A 25,994-nucleotide genomic window follows, 5' to 3' on the forward strand; every position below is an offset into this window, starting at 1 on the left:
GTGCAGCGCTCATACTTCCTAACAGTCCCTGACGCCATTGGTCCACGTCATCATTACGCAACGTTTTCAAGAAGAAACTCCCGGGAAATTTAAAATTGCAATTTAGTAAACTATAAAGGCCGTATTGGCATGTGTTGCAATGTTAATATTTCATCATTGATGTATAAACTATCAGACTGCGTGATGGGTAATAGTGGGTTTCAGTAGGCCTTTGCCAACAAAGATCCACCGCCTAAACCAGGGGTCGGCAACCTTTATCATTCAAAGAGTCATTTTGACCCGTTTCACAAAGTAAAGAAAACAGTGGGAGCCACATAATAATACTGCATACAGAGTTTTTTTTTTGCTTTGTGCTATGTATAAACCAGGGGTCTCAGACACGCGGCCCACACCTTAATATGAAAATTTTATGTTAGTGGGGGCCGCAAGTTTTTTATGAATGCCGCTTGACAGCGCCACACCTGCCAACCCTCCCAATTTTCCCGGGAGACTCCCGAATTTCAGAGTAGTTATTCTCTCGAATGCACATTGGTGTTTACCCAATTAACAATTGTAAGGGCGTACAATGATGGCACTACGGCTAGCGCCCTCTACAGCTTTTAAAAATAGCTTGTCAGCCCAAGGAATTGTTTGACGAGTCTATTGCAGACACACGCTAGAGACTGCAAGGCATCCTTATTCAACAGCAATACAGGTTACACTGAGGGTGGCCGTTTAAACAACTTTAGCACTCTTACTAATAAGCGCCACACTGTGAACCCACACCAAACAAGAATGACAAACACATTTCAGGAGAACATCCACACTATAACACAACATAAACACTACAGAAAGAATACCCAGTTACCACCAACCCAACCCCTCCTCCACACCCCTCCTTTCTGTCTGGCACTCACCCAGGGTGGACGCTCCCCTTTCCTCTCCCTTATCTCTCCTGCTTGCTTCTTTGTTTTTTCTTGTCTTTAACTTTCTTTTTGCCTCTTTTTGCACTGCTCTCCAAATCTAAACAATGGAACTATTTAACTGGCCTCAAAATTTACAAGATCTTGGGTTTGGGGGAACCTGCTTTTGTGACGAAGCGGTTGTTGCTGGAGACACGACGGACTCTTGGGAGAAGGAATGCCGCGTGCCTGGCAACCCTTTTCTATCGAGGACGGGAAGATATCCACCTATTCGGAATTATGACAACAGGACATCTACTGATTGGAGTAAGCGTTGCTCTGGTTTGTCGACAAATTGGAAGTTGCTGGCAGTCTTCAAAGTACCCCAAAGCTGCCACAAATGATTGGAGGATGCGGGAAGAACTGTGGATTACATCAGACTGTCTACCCCGCAGTTTTTGAGGACCAGTCATAGACAATTTTTGGGTGAAAAGCAAATTTTATTTTCACTCGCATACAAATCTTTTTAACTTGGATTGTTTCCCTGGCTTCGAGACTCTCCCGAAGATCACAGCAAGCGAAGATACAACAAACTTCCTTTTTTTTGTTTCTTATGGACACACACCTGTTGTTGTGAACTTTGGACTAGCGACGGAAAATACATCAAGGCCGCGGAACAGAGACACACTATGGGCTTATACACACACACACACACACACACACACACACACACACACACACACACACACACACACACACACACACACACACACACACACACACACACACACACACACAAATATACACCACACATACACCCCCCCGTCCCCAAATCCAACACCCTCGACGCAAATCCCGTAGGGGTGATGAATGGATGGTCAGCGCCTGAGAGCTGCGACCTACCACCATGACTTTGAACTACCTTCCCTCTGTTGCTAGATATCTCGAGATGTATGTTGTAATATGTATATGTGCTTTGCTATGGAGGTTTTTTCTCACTCCGAACTGGGCCCCCTTAGGAGCCCAGTCTGGATTGTATTTTTTTACTCATCCTTCCCCAGCGTCTACCTTTTTCCCATATTTTACGGGGCGCCTTATGGCGACCCATCAGCGTTCTTGTTCTCTAACCCTGTACACTGTTTGTTTGTCTAATCTTGAACAGGTTTGTGCTGAAAACAAAGTTTTGTTGTACTTGTTGCAATGACAATAAAGACCTACCTACCTCCGTGCGTCGGTTGAGATGGGAGGGGTTGTGTTGGTGGTAGCTGGGTATTCTGGGTATTTGTTCTGTCGTGTTTATGTTGTGTTATAGTGTGGATGTTCTCCTGAAATGTGTTTGTCATTTTTGTTTGGTGTGGGTTCACAATGTGGCGCATATTAGTAAGAGCGCTAAAGTTGTTTATGTCACAACCCTCAGTGTGACCTGTATTGCTGTTGAACAAGGATGCCTTGCAGTAGCGTATGCATTCAGATGGAGGTCGCATCTAAAATGTGACCGGCCGGCCTGCACGCAGATAGCATGGTGAAAATCCTGGCGCGATGACATGTTGAAAAGGTGTTCGAGGCATTGTCATCACGGCACGCCCTCAAAGTTGATGTCTGGGTGAAAATCGAAAAATGTTTACCCGGGCGATATCTATTAGAGGCACTAAAATTTGGAAATCTACCGGACTTCTCCGGGCGGTCGGCAAGTATGCGGCTGAGCCACATCAGAGTGGTCGAAGAGCCGCATGCGACTTTGGAGCCGCGGGTTGCCGACCCCTGGCCTAAGCTAAAGTCTTAACAAGCTGCTCCGCTTAGCTCTGCCTCTGCCTCTGTCAGTATGTCTCTGCAGCACCCAGCATTGTCCCACCAACATAACCATCTGATTGGTTACACGTAGAGTGGTAATAGCCAATCAGCAGTGCGTATTCAGAGCACATGTAACAGCTAATCAGCAGGGCGTATTCAGAGCGCATGGAATCAATGCTCAGGCAGGCAGAAAGGACAGACCGGGGGTTGAGCAGAAATGTGTTTAGCAGGCGTGCACGTGTTACGGACAGCAAATTCCAACTGTTTGAGAGAAAGACGAGCATTATTGACCTACAGTTAACTAAGTTATTTCAATCTACCTTTTTCTGTGTTGAAGCAGCAAAAAAGGACATTATGTTAAATGAAGGGTTTCCCGAAGCTGTCTCTGATAGTTTATATTATAATGTAACTGCATCATAAAGCCTACATGAACTCCATGGTGTTCAGGGATGAATAGTCTCTCCTATTGCTATTGTACTATTTTTCAGCTATAATTACCTTAATCATTTGTAATGTAGCAGCTTAGTTTTGAATTGCAGTGTCCCTGCTATCGTATGTTGATAAAGATATAACATTTACATAATAAAAATCAACTACAGGTTTCTCAAATGCTGTAATAAATTAGTTTGATGAGTTGAACATGTCAGCACTTTTAACTCTTTTTTTCAAACACTTATTGCAAATGCTTACTTTACTGTAAGTCATTTTGACTTTGTAAGTCATTATTTTGACTTTGTAAGTCATTAATTTGACTTTGTAAGTCATTGATTTGACTTAGTAAGCCATTATTTTAACTTAATAAATTACTAAGTCATAATAATGACTTACTTGGTATCTCAGGTGACTAGGACTGTTTTGTTTTTATTTTACGGAAAAAATATCGAGATATGTATATTGTATATCGCCATTCAGCAAATGGAGAGGAAAACACAACCAAAAGGTGTAGGCTTCTTCACGTGATGAAGCCGGGCGACTTCACTGCAGTCTGTGGTCTATTGCCGTCCAGGCTTTGGTGGCAGCGACGAAGTGGAGACGTGATGGCGACAGGCCGAGTTACACCAATCCTTACACCCACCCACCCACCCCCTTGCCTGGTCCCCTCCCCATGGAGAGTCACCACCTTAACTAACACATTTTCTGGGGGAAACACTGGTGACGTTACTAGTAGTTGACTTGAAAGTGTTTATTATAATTTGTGGAGAATCTGTTGCATTATGCTCACTCTCTCCTCTCTGCCTGCCTCTGTCGTGAGCACTGACTCCATGCGCTCTGAATGCGCACTGCTGATTGGCTGTTACATGCGCTCTGAATACGCGCTGCTGATTGGCTGTTACTTCTCTGCGTGTAACCAATCAGATGGTTTTGTGGGTGGGACAATGCTGGGTGCTGCAGAGACATATTGACAGGGGCAGAGGCATAACTAAGCAGAGCAGCTTGTTAAGACTTTAGATTAGGCTGTGGGCCGCCTTAACAACAAAGCGCTGCGGGAAACCCTGCATATGTACTATATTAAAAATATAAAATAAATTAACTATATGCAATATAAAATAATAGTTTTAATAAATACACCTGATCAAGCCTTTTCTAACATTTCACACTTTAAAATAAATGTATGTATGAATTCTGCTGATATCAATATATGTATCGGTCAATAGTTAGGGCTTCAGGGCTTATCCTAATTGTTATATTAGGACACCCCGAGTTAAAAATATTTTTGCTGAAATTTTCACCTGAATTTTTGGTGGTATTAATTGTCTTTTTCTTGTTTCAGGAATAGAGCATGGCTCAAGTAAAAGTACAGACCTCAGCTTCCCTGGCTGGTCCTGGCCTCTCTTCCGGTGTTCCTCCGGCGGCCACGGCCAGCCCAGGTCCCCTGGATCTGCAGCCCTCTGTCAATGGCACAGGGTCGTCCCCCACACCCGCCTGCCCCGCTCCTGCAGCTGGATATGGGGACGCTCCTGTGCCCGTCACACCACCAGGTAAATGTTTTCCCAGTGCACTATGAACTATGGTACCTTTTATTGGGCGTCAAGTAGGGCTGGGCGATATATCGATATACTCGATATACTCGATATATCGCGGGTTTGACTATATCGTGATATTGGAGTATATAGAGGTGTAACGGTACACAAAAATTTCGGTTCGGTACGTACCTCGGTGCAGAGGTCACGTTTCGGTTCATTTTCGGTACGGTAAGAAAACAACAAAATATAAGTTTTTTGATTATTTATTTAACAAATTTGCTAAATCTTCCACCAAAAATATTTTTCTTAGTGGAATATTTGATGTGAAGTAATCGGAATCTTGGATAGGTCAATAGTTCATAATAACATTAATTTTGATTCAATATTATGTTTTGAGCAATTACAGTTTGAAAGAAAAAAAAACAGCTTTCCTTTATTAGTCAACGTTGCAACTTTTTAAAAATTACATTTAGCCTTTAAGCTTTTTTATTTCACTTTTGTTTATGTTTTGGTTTATTTTAATAGTATTTTTTTAGAATCTGCCGTGGGCCTTTAAAACATTAGCTGTGGGCCGCAAATGGCCTCCGGGGCACACTTTTGACACCCCTGCTATAGATAATAAAAAATAAAATCTGATAAATCTATTGGTAAAAAGCAGAGCCTGGCGACGCATGCGCGTTTATCATAACTCTCTCGCTCTCTATGTCTCCGCCCCTCCCTCACAAATGCTGCTGCGCGCACCACTTTTTGTTTTGTTTTTAACCCCTTCTTAACCCTGAACGTACATTTGAAAATACACGCAACCCTAACTTAAAATTCCGGACATTTGAGGCATTTAAGAAATTCCACCTGGACAGCACCGCAAAGAGGACATATCCGGTGAAAAGAGGAGGTATGGTCAGTCTATCATAAGTTACAAGTTTACAAGTTTATTCACAATACCATATAACATTTACAATAGTGATGAATATCATAATTTAAAGATGTTGGTACGTGAAAGGGTCCCCCAAATAAGCTAGAAGAAGCTTTTGACAGGGGGTCCAAATGACAATATATACATGGAAAGACCAAATATGGTAGCAAGCACAACAACAAAAAACAAAAACAAAAGAACAACAACACTATATGATAAACACAAGATAATAGAACTAAAGCAAGCATACACATACATACATACATTCATTCAACCATGCAAAACCCAACAGTAGTCTACCCCACATGAGGCATTAAAGATAGGTGGTTAATAGGTAATTTTTCAGTTTCTTTTTGAAGTTGGAGAATAGAAACAGCATATTGAGACTCTCATTAAGCTGGTTCCAAATCTTTGGTCCCCTGCATACGACACTGTGAGCGGTACAAGCCAGTAAACGATGTTTACCTGTTATCAGATCTGAGTTACGAGTGTTGTGGGAATGCTGGGGATGGTAGATAGGAACCAAACTACAGAGCCCAAGATTCATCTTGTAAATGACTTGATAGGTTAAACAAGCATTTTGATAAATATTGAACTCTGTCAGTCTTAAGAGATGATATTTATGAAATAGATGACGAGTGGGGGCATTAAACTTGGACCATGACAGGGCCCGTATAATTTTCTTTTGCATGGATTCTAATTTGTGAAGGTAGGTAGGGAAGGTGTTACACCAGATGATATTACAGTAGTTTAGATGTGGTTCAAAGAGAGTTTTGTACAAGGTAAGTAGAGCATAAAGAGGAAGATAATGACGAGGGTGAAAGAACAGGCCAACATATTTGGATAATTTGTTTAACAGATGGCTAATGTGACATTTGAAATTGAGGTATTCGTCAATGATGACCCCCAGGAATTTTGTGGAGTATATGACACGATGGCGAGGCATAATGGATGCGTGTTGCTACCCCAGGGATGCAAGAGGACCAGGACAGGCAGGAGTTGCAGGTAAGATTAGATTTAATACAAAAACAAAAATAATACTGGTACAAAATGCAAAGAAAAGGCGTGCCGAATGCACGGAGAGCTATGCTAATAATTAGCAACGAGAGCAGAGTACAGGAATAGAGGTGCAGAGCGCACGCAAAGCTAAGGCGAGACTTAGCAATAGTGATTACAAAAATAAGAACCAACGTGCGTGTTGCAAGTAGCAAACAAAACAGCCAGGAGGAACTAAGGTAGCAGGTGGTCTTAAATACAACACAAATAATTCAAAACAGGTGTGCGTAATGAGTCCGTGCAGGAGGCATACTTAGGTTGCCATGGTGACAATACAAAACAAGGAAGTGCGCTAACAAACGGGATCGGTAGAGTCCAAAACATGATCAAAACATAGTAGGACAATACAAAAAAAGACAAACATGCTAGAGATGTGTGATCCGGAAGCCGGATCACAACATTACCCCCCCCCTTAAGGGGCAGATCCCAGATGCCCCCAAAAAACTGCAATAAAGAGAACCCCCCTCCCAAAACCAGAAAGTTCACAAACGAAGGGAGGGCGGAAGGAGTCCACGGTGGAGGGTCGCCAGATCGCATGTCCCCGAGTCCACCGAGGACACATCATGTGGCGGCGGCGGGTGGAACGCTGCTGCCGAAAAAGTTTTGGCGGGCGACCTCGAAAAGGCCACATTAGTGGCCGCCTCGCAGGATGAGGTGCCCGGCGAGGCGGACGACCCGGGCACGGCCACATCCGTGGCCGACATGGAGGAGGGAGTATCTGGCGAGGAGGATGACCTCGCAGAGGCCACGCCCGTGGTCGACGTGGTGGACGACGCCTCAGCACCGAAATCCCAGCAGGCTTGGAAGCAGCAGACGAGGGTGCGGGGACTGCAGCCAAAGCAGGCCCGAGTGCAGCTGGCGAGGATGATGCGGGTGCTGCAGCCGCAGGAGTCGTCGGAGGCGGCCTGGGAGCCGCAGGAGTCGTCGGAGGCGGCCTGGGAGCCGCAGGAGTCGTCGGAGGCGGCCTGGGAGCCGCAGGAGTCGTCGGAGGCGGCCTGGGAGCCGCAGGAGTCGTCGGAGGCGGCCTGGGAGCCGCAGGAGTCGTCGGAGGCGGCCTGGGAGCCGCAGGAGTCGTCGGAGGCGGCCTGGGAGCCGCAGGAGTCGTCGGAGGCGGCCTGGGAGCCGCAGGAGTCGTCGGAGGCGGCCTGGGAGCCGCAGGAGTCGTCGGTGGTGCTGGTGTGGGCTCCAGCCCCGTCGTCGGCGCTGGTGTGGGCTCCAGCCCCGTCGTCGGCGCTGGTGTGGGCTCCAGCCCCGTCGTCGGCGCTGGTGTGGGCTCCAGCCCCGTCGTCGGCGGTGCTTGGCGGCACGGAGCTGGCACCGGTGCTTGGCGGCACGGAGCTGGCACCGGTACCTGTCGTGGTGCTGGTACCGGAGTGGGCTCCAGCCTTGGAGTTTGTGCTGGTGTGAGGACCAGACTGGGAGTTTGTGCTGGTGTGAGAACCAGACTGGGAGTTTGTGCTGGTGTGAGAACCAGACTGGGAGTTTGTGCTGGTGTGAGAACCAGACTGGGAGCTGGTGTGAGAACCAGACTGGGAGCTGGTGTGAGAACCAGACTGGGAGCTGGTGTGAGAACCAGACTGGGAGCTGGTGTGAGAACCAGACTGGGAGCTGGTGTGAGAACCAGACTGGGAGCTGGTGTGAGAACCAGACTGGGAGCTGGTGTGAGAACCAGACTGGGAGCAGGTGTCGGCTTCAGCCGAGGAGCAGGTGTCGGCTTCAGCCGAGGAGCAGGTGTCGGCTTCAGCCGAGGAGCAGGAGTCGGCGTCAGCCGAGGAGCAGGAGTCGGCGTCAGCCGAGGAGCAGGAGTCGGCGTCAGCCGAGGAGCACTAAGAGACTGGCAGAGAGGAGGACTAGGACTACTATGAGGATTTAGACTAACACTAGGACTTGGGCAAGGACTTGTGTGAGGACCAGTACTTACAATCAAACTAGTGCTTTTATAAGGACTTGGGCAAGGACTCGGACTACGACTCAGTCTACGAGTTGATCTACAATGTTGGCCAGAAGTCGGACCAGGACTGGGACTAGGCTTGAACACCGGTGGTGGAGGGCGCACTGGAGGTAGTGGACTAGAGAGTCGAAAAGTCGGTGGAGGAGGTCTAGGTGGCCTTAGTGGCTTGACCGGGGGAAACACAGGTGGAGGAAGAAAAGTAGGTAGCTCATGTTGCCTTAGTTTGCATCTAGAAATAACATCTGTATAGAACTTAGTTGTGTCTATAGAGTTCAAAAAATCATAGTCAATATTTGAAACAGGTTGAGAATAAGACTCAACAATATAAAAATCCTCAGAAAAAATATCATCGACAGGGGGTGGTATTGAGTCACCAGGGGGCGTTGACGAAATGACGTCACCGTGATGGACCGGTGGGCCGGAGGTATGCCCTGGCCTTACAGCCCAGTCGGAAGAGTGGTTGGAATATGGAGAAAAAACAAAACTTCCAAACCTCAGGGAAGAGTACTGGGCTGTTGTCTGCGCGCTGCTGTCCGGGGAAAAAGTCTTCGCGGCTTGGCGAAGGGAAGACTTTTGGTGGTCCACTGCGAGGCGGCGTTGTGCTGGCTGTTTTCTGACACGATGGCGAGGCATAATGGATGCGTGTTGCTACCCCAGGGATGCAAGAGGACCAGGACAGGCAGGAGTTGCAGGTAAGATTAGATTTAATACAAAAACAAAAATAATACTGGTACAAAATGCAAAGAAAAGGCGTGCCGAATGCACGGAGAGCTATGCTAATAATTAGCAACGAGAGCAGAGTACAGGAATAGAGGTGCAGAGCGCACGCAAAGCTAAGGCGAGACTTAGCAATAGTGATTACAAAAATAAGAACCAACGTGCGTGTTGCAAGTAGCAAACAAAACAGCCAGGAGGAACTAAGGTAGCAGGTGGTCTTAAATACAACACAAATAATTCAAAACAGGTGTGCGTAATGAGTCCGTGCAGGAGGCATACTTAGGTTGCCATGGTGACAATACAAAACAAGGAAGTGCGCTAACAAACGGGATCGGTAGAGTCCAAAACATGATCAAAACATAGTAGGACAATACAAAAAAAGACAAACATGCTAGAGATGTGTGATCCGGAAGCCGGATCACAACAGTATACTCTCTGTATTTCCTGCCCATTGATGTGTATATGGCAGTTCTCAGTATTTGTCCGGTATTTATTAGAACGAAATAGATTACAATTTGTTTTATTTACATTAAGTAAGAGCTTATTGCATTTGAATCAGGAATCCACTTTCACAAGCTCTGAATTGACAGTTTCTTGAAGATCGTGTAGGCTCCAGTGTGAGGTAAACAAATTTGGATCATCAGCAAAAATTATTTTATGAAAAGTCTCGGAGGAGTTTACGAAATCATTTATGTATAGGATAAAAAGGAGAGGCCCCAGGATGGATCCCTGGGGAACCCCATAATTTATGGTCATACAGGGTGAGTTGTGATCATTGACGAATACACATTGTTGCCTTCCGTAAAGGTAAGAACGGAACAAATCGAGAGGTTCCCCTCTGACACCATAGTGATATAGCTTGTACAATAAGATCTCAGAGTCTATTGTGTCAAAGGCCTTGGACAGATCCAAAAAAATGCCAATACCGCATTTTCCTTCTTCAATACAGTCATTGACCTTTTCCAAGAGGTTAAGTACAGCCGTACAGGTGGTGCTTTTTTTACGAAAACCATATTGGGAGGGGACAAGGATATTTAGTTTTTCTAGAAAGCCATTCAGTCGGTTATAGACCACTTTCTCAAATATTTTTGAAAATGTTGGTAAAATTGAAATTGGCCTATAATTGTTCATATTATTTTTATCACCTGATTTAAAAATTGGGATTACTTTGGCCACTTTGGACATTTTGGGTACACTACCAGTACTAAGTGACAGGTTTATACAGCGACAAAGAGGATTTGTGATTACATTTGTTATGGCCTTCAGGATTTTACTACATATCCCATCCACTCCAGCTGTATGTGATGACTTTAGGTCCATAATAATCGTATAAAGCTCATTGATGTCAGTTGGCTGCATGAAAAAGGAATTAGGGTAGCTGCCTGTTAAAAATTCTTTAAAGGAGTACCCTGGAGGTTGACTTATTTTACTTGATAGGTTTTCCCCAATGGAAGCAAAAAAGGTATTAAAACTATTGGCAAGATCAGCCCTATTTGACCCTGTATCCGGAACAACAGTGTCCTTATATCCCCTGTTGAGAACAGTATTCAACACGTTCCATGTTCTCCTACAATCCACCTGCGATGCTTGTAATAGTTCAGAATAATAGTTGCGCTTACTTTTCCTGATAATATGAGTTAATTTATTTCTATAATTTGTGTATTTTTCTTTGTTGACAGTGGTAGGGTTTGAAATATAACATTTGTAGAGTTTATTCTTTTGTCTGATAGACTTTAAGATCCCCCTTGTAATCCAGGGATTTTTTTCTGAGGTATGATTTTTGATAGTTTTTTCAGGGATTGTTTCCTGAATAGCATCCTGTATTATTTTAATTAGATTTTCGTATGCAGTATCGGGACAGGTGCAATTAAAAACAGAGTCCCATAGCCTGGCAAGCAGATTATTATTTAGGTGTTGAAGAGTTGTATTGTTGAGTATTTTGGTTTTACCTTTAGGAGTGGGGGGGGTTGGTGTTGCCAGAGTCAAAGAATAGTATTATGGGAAAGTGGTCTGTGATATCGGATTGCACTACCCCTGTCACAAGCTTTGTATTCCGGATGTTAATAATAACGTTATCGATTATCGTTTTTAAGGCATCTTTGACTCGAGTGAAACTATTGATGGTGGGGAAGAAGGAAGAGGAATGTAACGTGTTGATAAAGTTCAGTTTTACTCCATCGTCCTTAGAAATATCAATATTAAAGTCTCCAAGAAGGATGCAGTTTTTGTTTAGTTTAGTTAGACTGAGTAATAGTCCATCCAATTTGGAAAGAAAAGTGTCAAGAGGTGAATCAGGAGGACGATAGAGTACTCCAACAATTAACTTTTTCCCTTTGTCGTTGATCTCCATGAACAAGGATTCACAGAGATCATCTTCGAGGGTAATGTTGCATATTTTGGCATAAAGATTGTTCCGTACATAGAGGCACACACCTCCACCTCTTCCACTGGGTTTTTTTTTTTTATATGTAAATTGTATCCATGCAGTCCAAACAGATCAATATATGAGGAATCAGTGAGCCACGATTAACTACAGGCAATAAAGTTAAACATACAGCTCATGTTGGAAAGTAGAGAGACTAAATCATTGTGATGTTTATTCAGGCTTCTAATATTCAAATGTAAAAATGAGTAATTATAAAGATCATATAAGGACTTTACTTGCTCAGGGTCATAGACATTGCAGTTTATATTATTCTCAATACCAATACAGTGCTGTAAATCTCCAACTGTGTCAAGGTCTTCAAAACCCATAAAATAATATAAGAAAGTAGTCAGGTTTGCCTGCTGGGATGGCATTCAAATAGTAAACACACATACATGGACACTCCCATTCACACACACTCGTACCATACATACTGGAAAATGCTGCTTCCATTAAGCATAGGATCGCATCAATCCCCTTCAATGTATGAATATGACATGACATGCCGAGAAAATAAACATTCCCGCACCTCCCCCAACCCGCCAACAACCCACCAAATCTCACGCATAGTCACCCCGATGTACATATGAGTCCCACGAAAACGTAAGAGTTCCTACCAAAAGAAGAGGTCCCAACTAGCAGTCAGGTTTTGGACCAGCTCAAAGGCATATCAGCACCACCCCGCGGGGTCAAAAGAAATTACGGCCAATACGAGACCAAAACAATAACAAGAATGTCACGTGGATATCAGAGCCAGGTGTAACCTGCGCTGATGTCACTTCAGAAAAAACAAAAACAGCAACCAACACTGTGAACAATATGAGGAACATCAACGCATGGGATTGAACATATTGTCTTTAAAGTGCAACGTGAAGGCGTGAGCTGGTAGATCAGTTAGGAGAGATGTATAATGTTAATGTTACTCTGCTCCGAGAAAGTTAAGGTGTGTTAGCCAGCTAGCTAACAATAGCCTTACCGTGTAGCAAGACACGTTAGCCGTTTGCCGCCTCAGTAGCTGTCTCTACACCCAAGTTGGAGCTCGTGGCCCAGGTCGCGATGAATGCCTTCGCCTCATCGACCAAGGAGAGGGATCTCTGGCCGTTCCCCACCATGATGGAAAGTTTGGCCGGGTAGCGAATGGCAGGTCTGAGACCTAGCTTGAAGAGCTTCGACATGACATCGCTGTATTCCTTTCGCTGGTCGACAACTTCGGGTGGATAATCCTCAAAGACCAAGATCGAGTGACCACAGAATTTCAGCTTTCCTCTCTTGGACCAGGCTTCCCGGATAATCGCATCCTTTTCCTGGAACCTGAGGAGCTTGATGATAACCGGTCTCGGTCGCTGGCCTGCTGGAGGTTTGGGGGCGAGGGACCTGTGGGCACGCTCGCATTCAGGTGCGGAGTCCAGGATATCGCTGAAGACTTCCACCAGCATGTTGGAGAAGAAGACAGTAGGTTGTAGACCCTCAATGGATTCAGGTAAGCCAATTATACGGATATTATTGCGGCGGCTGCGGGACTCAAGGTCTAAAACTTTTGCTGCCAGCTTGGTATTTTTGCCTGCTAGTGCGGTAATGGATGTTTCCAGAGTTTGCACGCGGCTCTCCAGGTCATTTGCCGTAATCTCAAGATTTTGGAGTTTGGCAGAGTTTGCGGACACTGTGGCTTGTACGTCGTCCAGTTTGCTCTCTAGAGCTGCAAGTGAAGTTTTTAAATCTTTGGATAGAGATTCCCGATGGGACTCAAGCAAAGTGGACATAGACAGTTCGGGTTCCGGATCAGTCTGATTTCCTCTGGTTTTTGGCATTTTTAGAGGAATCGGCGAATAGATATGTGCAAACAGCTAACTTATTGGTTTAATGTGTTATCGGCAGATTTTAGGTTAATTAGCCATGAAGGAGCGAGACGCGACACACTCAGCCCAGTCGTTGCTAGCATGCCGTGTGGTGTTTTTTTTTTTGAATGATTGAAACTTTTATTAGTAGATTGCACAGTACAGTACATATTCCGTACAATTGACCACTAAATGGTAACACCCGAATAAGTTTTTCAACTTGTTTGAGTCGGGGTCCACGTAAATCAATTCATGATGCCTCGGTGTGCATTGTTTACACAACGTGCAGTGCGCTACTTAATATATCCGTGTCCTTCGGTACACGTCCGAACCGAACCGAAACGCCTGTACCGAAAATGTTCAATACAAATACATGTACCATTACACCCCTAGGAGTATACAATCTCACGCAGTTGCTTTTAGCTGCGGGCATTACACTACAGGCTCTTCCCACTTCTTGTGTCTCCTTCTCACAGAAAGGAAGCGCACCTTCTTACATACGTCACATACTGTCACGTCATTCGTCACATATGTATACGCCCTCGCGGAGCAGAGAGGTAGCAGCATGGGTAACGTTAGCTGTGATGTTAGCGGAGCGAGTGGTAATACGAGAGAAAGAAGGTGTGAATCTGGTAACCAATGAAGGAACAATTAATTCCCAAGAAAAACAGCAGGTGGTCCATCGTCAGGCGGTAGTTTGTCTTCAAGTGGGAATATGTCGAACAGATAACCGCAATTTGTCAAGTGTGGGGCAAAAGTGTTGCTACAAAAAGTAGCATTACTGCTAATATGTAGCATCATTTGAAAAGTCACCTGCTAGAGAATGAAGAGTGCGTACACCGCATGTCAACATCTCCATTCGGTGCCACACGCCCACACCATCAAAATGCAGAGACAAACATTTCCAGATCAACACCATATGAAAAAATTAGTAAACAACAAAAGGAGATAATGTTCGCAGTAACCTACCACATAGCAAAGGACGAACACTATTTGATATCCTATTATGCAGTTCATTTTTTTTTTACACTTATTGAAATATATTGTGTGACATCATGCACAAAAGTGCACTTTATTTGTTTTAAATTATTGTAGTGGTGTTCTGTACAAAAAGTGCACGGGTAACTTAGTGTTGTTTTGATACGTCACCTTAGTGCAGTGGTTCTAAAACTTTTTTTGTCATCCCCCACTTTGGACAAGGGGGAGTTTTCAAGCCCCACCTGCCCCCATCGCTAATGCCAAGCTTAACATTTTCAAATTTATTGAACATCAAGTAACATCAAGTTGTATACATTCAAACTCAATAACATAAAATAACATAAAGTTCAATAATAAATAAAATAACTGTGCAGCTGTGGTACAACTTGCATCAAGTTCAATAATAAATAAAATAACTTGCATCAAGTTCATCCGTCCGTTCTATCCATCCGTTTTCTACCGCTTATTCCCTTTCGGGGTGGCGGGGGGCGCTGGCGCCTATCTCAGCTACAATCGGGGGGAGGGCGGGGTACACCCTGGACAAGTCGCCACCTCATCGCAGGGCCAACACAGATAGACAGACAACATTCACACTCACATTCACACACTAGGGCCAATTTAGTGTTGCCAATCAACATAGGGACGGCGTGGCGCAGTGGGAGAGTGGCCGTGCGCAACCCGAGGGTCCCTGGTTCAAATCCCACCTAGTACCAACCTCGTCACGTCCGTTGTGTCCTGAGCAAGACACTTCACCCTTGCTCCTGATGGGTGCTGGTTGGCGCCTTGCATGGCAGCTTCCTCCATCAGTGTGTAAATGTGTGTGTGAATGGGTAAATGTGGAAGTAGTGTCAAAGCGCTTTGAGTACCTTGAAGGTAGAAAAGCGCTACACAAGTACAACCCATTTATCATTTATAACCTATCCCTAGGTGCATGTCTTTGGAAGTGGGAGGAAGCCGGAGTACCCGGAGGGAACCCACGCATTCACGGGGAGAACATGCAAACTCCACACAGAAAGATCCCGAGCCTGGATTTGAACCCAGGACTGCAGGACCTTCGTATTGTGAGGCAGACGCACTAACCCCTCTGCCACCGTAAAGCCCCTGCATCAAGTTCAATAATAAATAAAACAAAAGTGCTATAACTTGCATCAACTTCAATAATAAATCAAATAAAAGTGTTATAACTTGCATCAAGTTCAATAATAAATCAAATAACTTGCATCAAGTTCAATAATAAATAAACTAAAAGTGCCACTTTTTCGTGTTTTGATAAAAATTTACCGCGCTCACAACATCTGTTAAAACTTCATTGAGTTCGAGGCTGAGCTGCCTTGACGCGAGTGCTTCCCCGTGAATGACGCAGTGTGTCCAATGCGCATTTGGCGCAACCCTCTTTATTGGAGGCTGCAGCCCGTTTCTTGACCCTGCCATGGTCTGTGCGCCATCAAAGCAAAAGCCCACACAGTTTTCCCATTTAAGGTTGTGTTCCTTGAGGAAACTGTCCATTATCTTTAACAGCTCATCAGCACTGGCTCTCTTTTTTTATGTATTTGCAAAACAGCAAATCCTCGCACAGTGACTCGCCATTCACAAAGCGGACGTATGTTGTCAGGTAGCTTCGTCCACTTGTTAAGCAAAACAACATTATTTTAATTTGTCTACGAGTTGTTCCTCAAGATCACTTGCAATGTCGCATGTACGTCTCGCAACTGTCGTTTGACAGTGGGACCAGGGGCGTCACTAGACCTAATAATGTACTGGGGCACACCTGGAGCACAAATAATTCATGTGAGCGTGCAAAGCGCGCAAGCAAAAACATTTTTAGCACTTATTTATCATAAAAAATACATAAATAGGGCTTTAAACTATGAAATCATATCAGATTATGTTGTATGGATCTTTGATTAACCACCTGAAATTAACTAATGCATTTGACCGGGGATAGGTTGATTGGCAACACTAAATTGGCCCTAGTGTGTGAATGTGAGTGTTGGCCCTGCGATGAGGTGGGCGACTTGTCCAGGGTGTGCCCCGCCTTCCGCCCGATTGTAGCTGAGATAGGCGCCAGCGCCCCCCCGCGACCCCGAAAGGGAATAAGCGGTAGAAAATGGATGGATGGATGGATTTGACCTACTTGTGCACTTTTTTACTCCAGACTTCTAAACTGCTACTGGTAAAAGCAAAAATTTAACATCAAATTTAACAAATTTAGACAAATTTAAACTAATTTTAACGAATTTAACATCTACAAAAGTAAAACAAAAAATAAAGCACCCCTACATCTCTGGGTTCTTTTATGTTATTTAATTTCCATTATGGCAATGTGGCTAATCCTATTTCAGATACACAAAACTATAAAATATACACAAAACAATAAAGCCACAGTAGTAGAATAAATGAACAACTGTTGTGTGTCTGTTCAGGGAATCTTTTTCTGAGAAGTAAACTAACGTCTCGTTTTCATTTTTGCAAAGTGGTCAATCACTCTGGACCAAGGGTCGGGAACCTTTTTGTATTACCATGAGAGCCGTATCATATGTTTTAACACTGAATACAACTAAATGCATGCATTTTTTAAGTAAGACCTACATTTTTAGAGTATAAGTCTCATATTTTATATCATTTTTATTCTGAAGCTAAACAATAATAAATAAAATACTTCTTTAGCAACACTAAATGGCCCTAGTGTGTGAATGTGAGTGTGAATGTTGTCTGTCTATCTGTGTTGGCCTTGTGATGAGGTGGCGACTTGTCCAGGGTGTACACCACCTTCTGCCCAAATGCAGCTGAGATAGGCTCCAGCAACCCCCGCGACCCAAAGGGACAAGCGGTACAGAATAGATGGATGGACTTCCTACCATTGATGTGACTTATTGAACAGGTGCGGTTGAAAACGGATGGATGGATTAAAATGCATAAGAATGTTTTATATGATAAACGTTATTTTTAACACTGATTACTGGCGGAATTATTCATTACTAATCGTGTTAAGTAATGTCAGCTCAGATGTATTTGAGAGCAGATGCAGTCATCAAAAGGGCCACATCTGGCTCTAGAGCCATAGGGAACCTATGGCTCTAGGTTCCCCTACCCCTGCTCTGGACAGACATGGAAATATTACAGTAACTGTTATACAGTTGACCAGTGGTTCCCAACTGGTGGGTCATGACATAAAAGTGGATTGTGTGTCATTTTCAGTGAGTCGCAGTCAGATGTGTGCATAGAAAAAAAAAAGTTAAGGGAAAAAAAAATCAAATTGTGGCAACAAAACCAGATATTTTTAGCCATTTTTCTAGTGACTATTAGTGAGTATTTTAGCAAAAGGCAAACCGACTAACAAGTTGGAGGAGTACTCAGGACAGACATGGAAATATATATTTTTTTAAATCCAAATGGGGCAACAAAACCCCGATATTTTCAGCCATCTTTCTGAAAACAAATACAGAAATGTTGCTATTTTTCTGAAAACAAAACCAGATGCTTTAGCTGTAGCCATTTTTCTGGTGACAAAACAAGATTATTTAGTCAAAGTCACACCGATTAACAAGACAAGTCTACTGTGCTATTTTTCTGTGAAATAAACTTGAATGTTTTAAAAATTTGGCTCACGACTTGATGATATGGAAATATGTTTTTCTTCCTGAAGATAAACCATTTGAGAAGCACTCAACTCACACATGCTTACTCAAATCATCATTGATGCAGAAACCAGCAGACAATAACCAACATTAAAACATAATGTTGATTGGAAACTCCCCCGACAGCTCATACAGCAAATGAATATGTTTGTCTTGATACATGGAATAACGTTAGTTAACTTAGCAGTTGATGCTAAGTTAGCTAACGTTATTCCTTGATGTTGCCTAGCTAGCTAGGACTTTACTTACATCTCTCTTTCCTGCTGCTGCTTCTCTGCTGCGGGCGAATAACTTTTCTTAATTCCATCTTGGAGTTAAAGTTTGAGTCAAATCAAAATCAAAATAATGTAATTAACAATTGTTGTTGGCTAACGTTACCTACCTCACGCAGTGATTCGCACCCCCCCCCCCCTGTCTCTCTCTCTCTCATCCGAAGTCTCGATCCACCACGTAAATAAATTACCATATTAAGTAGCCATGTGCTCATTGTTTCGTGGAGTGAATACAAGTAGCAATCAATTACCATACTAAGTAGAATATGCGCTGTTGTCTATGTTATGTAGACTTAAAACTCTGAAGCGTTTTTTTTTACTGGTGAAATTTTTACTGGGGCACTGCAGATCAACAGTGGGGCACGTGCCCCAGTGAAATATGTCTGGCGACGCCCCTGAGTGGGACAGCTTTTAATTTTGCTGCGCTTGTCTCGTCAAGCATGACTGACACCATGTCTATTGCAGCGGGGAGAATCTCCTGCTCAGCAATTGTGTGCTTTTTTGCATTGAGCAATTCTGTATGCAACTCTATATGCAGCCAATTTATCCATTTTGTGTAATTGTGGTCCACACATTAGCCTGCTACCCAATCCACGCAAAAGTTTGTTCCGCTTAGCCCCGCCCCCATCGGTTACTGTTGCGTCTGTCAAACTTTCGCTCCTACCTAGAAATTTAAAGCCCACAGGAAAAATAAGTAATTTACATACATTTATATACACAGACAGAATCACAAAGTGATTTACAGTTTGTATAGAAAATGGGGTTGTAAAAAAAAAATCTAAGAATATAATTTAAAAAAAAAAAATGTTTTAAGTGAAATTCCCTCCCGTTCCTCGCGCCCCACCTGTCATGTCTCTATTCTCCACCAGTGGGGGCGCGCCCCACACTTTGAGAAACGCTGCCTTAGTGACATCATGCACAAAAAGTGCAGTCATAGCTTGTTTTAAAAAGTCTCTGACAGTCCTTGCACTTTCTCTTTTGGAAATGAGATGAATGTTTGTGCCACTGCTTAATAACTGTTCAATAAATACACTTTTGGTCAATTGACTTAGTTGTGATTTCCCTCTCTGCATGAACATTTAACATGAGCATATATCAATGCAGTATGAACAAGAATGTTTTATTAACATATAAAACACCATATAATCATCATACTGGTGTGATTGTATGTATCAAGTGTTAATTCAAGGCTATATATCGTGATATATATTGTGTATCATGATATGGCCTAAAAATATCGAGATATTTAAAAAAGGCCATTTCGCCCAGCCCCAACGTCAAGGACATCAAGGGTGGTATAGTTCGGTTGGTAGAGTGGCCGTGCCAGCAACTTAAGTGTTTCCAGGTTCGATCCCTGCTTCGCCATCCTAGTCACTGCTGTTATGTCCTTGGGCAAGACACTTTACCCCACCTGCTCCCAGTGCCACCCACACTGGTTTAAAAATGTAACTTAGATATTGGGTTTCACTATGTAAAGCGTTTTGAGTCACTAGAGAAAAAGCGCTATATAAATATATATTTCACTTTACTTCACAAATGGAAATTTCATGCCTTTATGTGAAACCAGAGTTTTTTGTGTCAGAGTCACATTTTGGCAGGGAAAAACCCTGTTCTGCAAAACCCAATTGTCCACTGCAGAGAACACTAGTTCTCAGGAAGTTATTTTGTGTCTATGTTTTTCCCCCAACAAGTCTGATTACCCTTTATTTTAGTATTCATTGTCCTTATTTTGGTTTCAGGTTCGCCCGAGGAGAACGTGGCAAACCCTAAAGAGAAAACTCCAATGTGTTTGGTGAATGAGTTGGCCTGTTTCAATAGGATCCAGCCTCAGTACAAGCTCCTCAATGAGAGAGGCCCTGCACACGCTAAGGTGAGGTGTTTGGAGTTAGCAATGTATCAGCTGCTACAAATAATTTTGGTTTGTCACTAATGGGATTTGCATTCAAAGGCGATGTGAACAATATACAAAATAAATTATATCACTTTGGCGTTTATTGCCATCGTCATATCGTGTTAATTCATGTGACACATTCTGTGTCCCACAAGTTTGACAGTGACGAGTGAAAAAAAAAGCGCCCATAATGCAATAATTGCCGAACGTCCCGCCACAGTGCAAATATGCTTCTAAATCACTAATCCTCCGGCATCCATGGCAGTAAAAAAAACTGTTTCTTACAAGTATTGATTCTACTGGAGGACGAGGAATAGCTAAAACATGCTACACTACTCACTTTAGAAGGATAAAAAAAACACAGCCAAGCTGAGCTCTAGAATATAAACAAGGGTGGGCGAATATCAACTGTAACAATACCAAGTATAGTCAATCAATCAATCAATCAGGGAGACCGAAAGCAATGGATGTCGAGCGGGTCTAACATGAAATTGTGAAAGTCAGTCCATAGTGGATCCAACATAATGGTGAGAGTCCAGTACATAGTGGATCCAATATAGTAGCGAGAGTCCCGTCCATCGTGGAGCCAGCAGGAAACCATCCCAGAGCGGAAGCGGATCAGCAGCGCAGATATGTCCCCAACTGATACAGGCGAGCGGTCCATTCTGGGTCCCGACTCTGGACAGCCAGTACTTCATCCATGGCAGCCTGAGTCCTTTGAACGCAGATTTCTTGCCGGGACATATGGTACTACAATCGGCAAGATAGGCTGGAGCTAGACCGTGTAGTATTTTATACGTAAGTAGTAAAAAACCTTAAAGTCACATCTTAAGTGCACCGGACCCCCCCCCCCCCCCATAAGGGGGACGGGGGCAGAGGAGAAAAAGAAAAGAACGGCAGATCAACTGGTCTAAATAGGGGGGTCTTTAAAGGCTAGAGGCAGGTGTGCTCACACTTTTTCTGCAAGCAAGTTACTTTTCAATAGACCAAGTCGAGGAGATCTACATCATTCATATTTATAATTTGTATTTATTTATTTATTTATGAAAGGACATTTTTTGTAAACAAGTAATTGGTGTTTAATGATAATACAAGAATGTTTAACACATATAGATTCTTTCTTTCATGAAGACAAGAATATAAGTTGGTGTATTACCTGATTCTGATGATTTGCATTGATTGGAATCAGACAGTGGTGCTGATAACGTCCGCATTTTCAAATGGAGGAGAAAAAAAAGTCCCTCCGTTCTGTCCAATACCACATGAAAGTGGTTGGATTTGGCATCTTATTTGTCCAACTTGCATACTCCTTTTTAAACACTTTGTAATGAGAGTAGCATATGTGTGTGTGGCCCTTTAATGTTGGCCAGCAGGTGAGTGACGTCAGTGAGTATGTGGGAGAGGGAGCGGTCGCTGAGGGCAGGGGAGAAATACATTGGCATCAAACTCCGTAGCTTGCTAGCTTGTGCACGCTAGCTTTCTGAGACTCTTATTTTGTTAGGCACAGGCAGGATGAAGCAGGTCTTTTATGGTGAAGACAGGAACTGCGCAGTCGGTTTTTAGAGTTTTGACAGCAGGTACGGCCCAAGAGTCTGTTGAAATAAGAAGTGTTTCTCTCCGTCCTGTAAGTGATCTTTTTCTAAATATTGAGCTCACAGCAGCCAGCGTCATCTCACAAGATCCTCGGGTGCCGAGAATGTCAAACAACTGACGAAAGTGAAGTCTTGGTGAAGATTGATGATTGTTCATTTTTATGTCTATTTTCCTAATGCCTGGCTTGCGATCGACTGACACGCCCTCCGCGATCGACCGGTAGCTCGCGATTTACTTAATGCCCACTCCTTGGCTAGAGTATACAAATAAGTTTTAAGATGAGACTTAAATGCTTCTACTGAGGTAGCATCTCGAAATGTTACCGGGAGGGCATTCCAGAGTACTGGAGCCGGAATACAAAACGCTCCTAAGCCCGCATCCTCTTTTGGGGCTCTGGGAATCACTAATAAGCCTGAGTCCTTTGAACGCAGATTTCTTGCCGGGACATATGGTACTACAATCGGCAAGATAGGCTGGAGCTAGACCGTGTAGTATTTTATACGTAAGTAGTAAAACCTAAAAGTCACATCTTAAGTGCACAGGAAGCCAGTGCAGGTGAGCCAGTATAGGTGTAATATGATCAAACTTTCTTGTTCTTGTCAAAAGTCTAGCAGCCGCATTTTGTATCAACTGTAATCTTAATGCTAGACATACAGTTGTGATCAAAATGATTCAACCCCCACACATTTTTGGTGTTTTAGCAAGTTGGACATTTATTCCGTATTTTGTTTATAGTCATATCAAATAAAGATGTGTCAAATAGACAAATGCAACTTAAATTGTAACACTGTATTTTACAAAATACCAAAAAAGGAAATTTTTCTTAATCTCATTGACGAAAATTATTCAACCCCCTAGTTACATGCATCTTTAGTACTTAGTAGAACACCCTTTGGCAGTAATTACATCCTTCAAACGTGATACATAACCGGACACAAGCTTCTTGCAACGATCTACAGGTATTTTAGCCCATTCCTCTTGGGCAAAGGCCTCCAGTTCATTCATATTCTTGGGCTTGCGTGCTGCAACTGCCTTCTTCAAGTCTCACCACAGGTTTTCTATAGGATTTAGGTCTGGCGACCGTGAAGGCCACTCCAGAGTCTTCCAGCCCTTCTTCTGCAACCACTCTGATGTTGATTTGGAGGTATGCTTGGGATCGTTGTCCTGTTGGAAGGTCCAACGTCTCCCAAGCCTCAGCTTCGTCACTGACTGCATGACATTTGCAGCTAATATATCCTGGTAGGAAATATAATTCATAATGCTTTGAATGTGCTGGAGATTCCCGGTACCTGAGACAGAGAAACAGCCCCAGAGCTTGATTGACCCCCCCACCATGCTTAACAGTAGGCCAGGTGTTGTTCTCTTTGTAAGCTTGATTTGTTCTCCTCCAGACATAACGTTGAATCACAGGCCCAAAGAGTTCAAGTTTTGTCTCATCACTCCATAGAACAGTTTTCCAAAACCTTTGGGGCTTGTCCAGATGATTTTTGGCATACTGGAGTCTATTTTTCTTGTTCCTGGTAGTCAGAAGTGAGGTGCGCCTGGGAGTTCTGGCATGGAGGCCTTCATCTTGTAGTGCGCGCCTAATTGTCTGGGACGAAACCTGCGTTCCCCCCTCTGCAATGTCCTGTTGTAGTTCCTCAGCTGTTACCCGGGGGGTTTTCACCACTGTACGCTTTAAATACCGGACAGCAGTTGCACACAGCATCCTCTTTCTACCATGCCCAGGTAGTGTTTCCACTGTGCCTTTAGCTTTAAACTTGCAAATTATGCTCCCAACTGTGTCTCTTGGAACGTGTAATGTCTTTGCTATTTTCTTATATCCATATCCTTTCTTATGAAGAGAAATTACCTCCTCTCTTGACTTCTTTGACCACTCCCTGGACTTCACATTGTTGCAAGTACACCATTGACCATCTACAAGAAGCTGAGCGTTACAGTCTTTTTCAATCAGTTTACTTGTTGCTCGTTATGGTTCTAATCACATCTACAGGTGTTTTCAACACCTGATTGAAAATACCTTATTCAAATTCTGTTCTTAAGAGTTATGATCTTCAAGGGGTTGAATAATTTTGTCAATGAGATATTAAGAGAAATGACACTGTTTGGTAAGTTACAAAATATAATGTTGTAATTCAAGTTGCATTTGTCTATTTAATGCATCTTTATTTGATATGTCTATAAACAAAATACGGAATAAATGTCCAACTTGCTCAAAAACCAAAATTGTGTGGGGGTTGAATAACTTTGACCTCAACTGTAGGTAGACCTGAAAATAATGCGTTTGTTACGAGACGTAACAAACGCATGGATAATGAATTTTAGCGATATTACGGCGATGAAAGAAGGCCATTTTAGTAACACTCTTAATGTGTGACTTACATGAAAGATTTGGGTCGAAGATAATACCCAGATTGTTTACCGAGTCGCATTGTTTAATTGTTTGGTTGTCAAATGTTAAAGTGGTATTATTAAATAGATGTCGGTGTCGAGCAGGACCGGTAATCAGCATTTCGGTTTTCTTGGCGTTGAGTTGCAAAAAGTTAGCGGACATCCATTGTTTAATTTTATTAAGACACGCCTCCAGCTGACTACAATCTGGCGTGTTGGTCAGCTTTAGGGGCATGTAGAGTTGGGTGTCATCAGCATAACAGTGGCGTATGATGTCACTTAGTGGCAGCATGTAGATGCTGAAGAGTGCAGGGCAAAGAACCGAACCCTGGGGAACTCCACACGTTACTTTAACATAGTCCGAGGTCACATTATTATGGGAGACGCACTGCATCCTGTCAGTAAGATAAGAGTTAAACCAATTCGTGTTTTGATACGCTCTAATAAAATAATGTGATCGACATAGGGCTGGGCGATATATGGATATATACAATATATCGCGGGTTTGTCTCTGTGCTATATAGAAAATTACTATATCTTAATATTCGAGTATACGTTCTCACGCAGTTGCGTTTAGCTGCGGGCATTACACTTCAGGCTCTTCTCAGTCTTTCCTGTCTCTCCTTCTCACAAGCAAGCAGGGGCACAAACTTACACACGTCACATACTGTCACTTCATACGTCACATACGTACATGCCCTCGCCCAGCAGAGAGGTAGTAGACTGGGCTACGTTAGCTGCTAACGTAGCCGTACGAGTGTTAATACGAGAGAAGGAAGGTGCGCATCTGGTAACAGATGAAGGAAGACTTAATTCCCAATAAAAACAGTAGGCGGTCCATTGTCTGGCGGTGGTTCGGCTTCAAGTGGGAATATGTCGAACAGACAACCATAATTTGTCAAGTGTGGGGCAAAAGTGTTGCTATAAAAAAGTAGCATTACTGCTAATATGTAGCATCATTTGAAAAGTCACTCGCTAGAGAATGAAGAGAATTTCATAACCGTAGTAACCTACCACATAGTGTAGGACGAATACTCTTTGATTTCCTATTATGCAGCTCATTTTTATTTGACACTTAAAATGTCTCTGACAATCTTGCACTTTATGTTTTGGAAATGACTTGAATGTTTGTGCCATTGCTTAATAACTGTAATAAATACACTTTTGGTCAATTGACTTCGTTGTGATTTCCCTCTCTGCATGAAAGTTTAAAAGTAGCTTATATGAATGCAGTATGAAGAAGAATATTTTAATGTATACACATATAATCATCATACTGCTGTGATTATATGCATCAAGTGTTCATTCAAGGCCAAGGCAAAATATCGTAATATATATCGTGTATCGCGATATGGCCTAAAAATATCGAGATATTAAAAAAAGGCCATATCGCCCAGCCCTAGATCGACGGTATTGAATAGACCATTAGTCATTTTTGCGAGGGCTGTCTCCGTAGAGTGATTTGTCCTGAAACCGGATTGAAAGGTTTCACAGAGATTGTTAGACGCTAAGTGTTCATTTAACTGTTCTGAAACAATTTTTTCGAAGATTTTCGAAATAAAGGGGAAAGTGAGACACCGGTCGGTAGTTTACTATGAGGTCAGGATCGAGGTTAGGTCTTTTAAGGAGAGGATGATTAACCACTTTTTCGAATGCTAGGGGAACAGTGCCCCAGGGAAGTGATTAGTTTATAATATT

At 43.1% G+C, this 25,994-nt stretch overlaps 1 protein-coding gene across 4 annotated transcripts in view; it reads left to right on the forward strand.

The window, feature by feature from the left end:
- Nucleotides 1–25,994, forward strand: part of stau2 (staufen double-stranded RNA binding protein 2) — a 315,345-nt gene that overhangs the window by 32,541 nt on the left and 256,810 nt on the right. For all 4 annotated transcript variants that reach the window (XR_009809837.1, XM_061922079.1, XM_061922081.1 and 1 more), the window contains exons 2-3: nt 4,444–4,651; nt 20,161–20,291. Coding sequence is in view for 3 of the 4 variants with exons in the window: in XM_061922079.1 (XP_061778063.1) it covers nt 4,453–4,651; nt 20,161–20,291 (330 nt within the window). In the remaining variant the exon portion in view is untranslated. The remainder of the gene's footprint in view (nt 1–4,443; nt 4,652–20,160; nt 20,292–25,994) is intronic.

The sequence above is a fragment of the Nerophis ophidion genome, linkage group LG15, assembly GCF_033978795.1.
Source record: "Nerophis ophidion isolate RoL-2023_Sa linkage group LG15, RoL_Noph_v1.0, whole genome shotgun sequence".
NCBI lineage: Eukaryota > Metazoa > Chordata > Actinopteri > Syngnathiformes > Syngnathidae > Nerophis > Nerophis ophidion.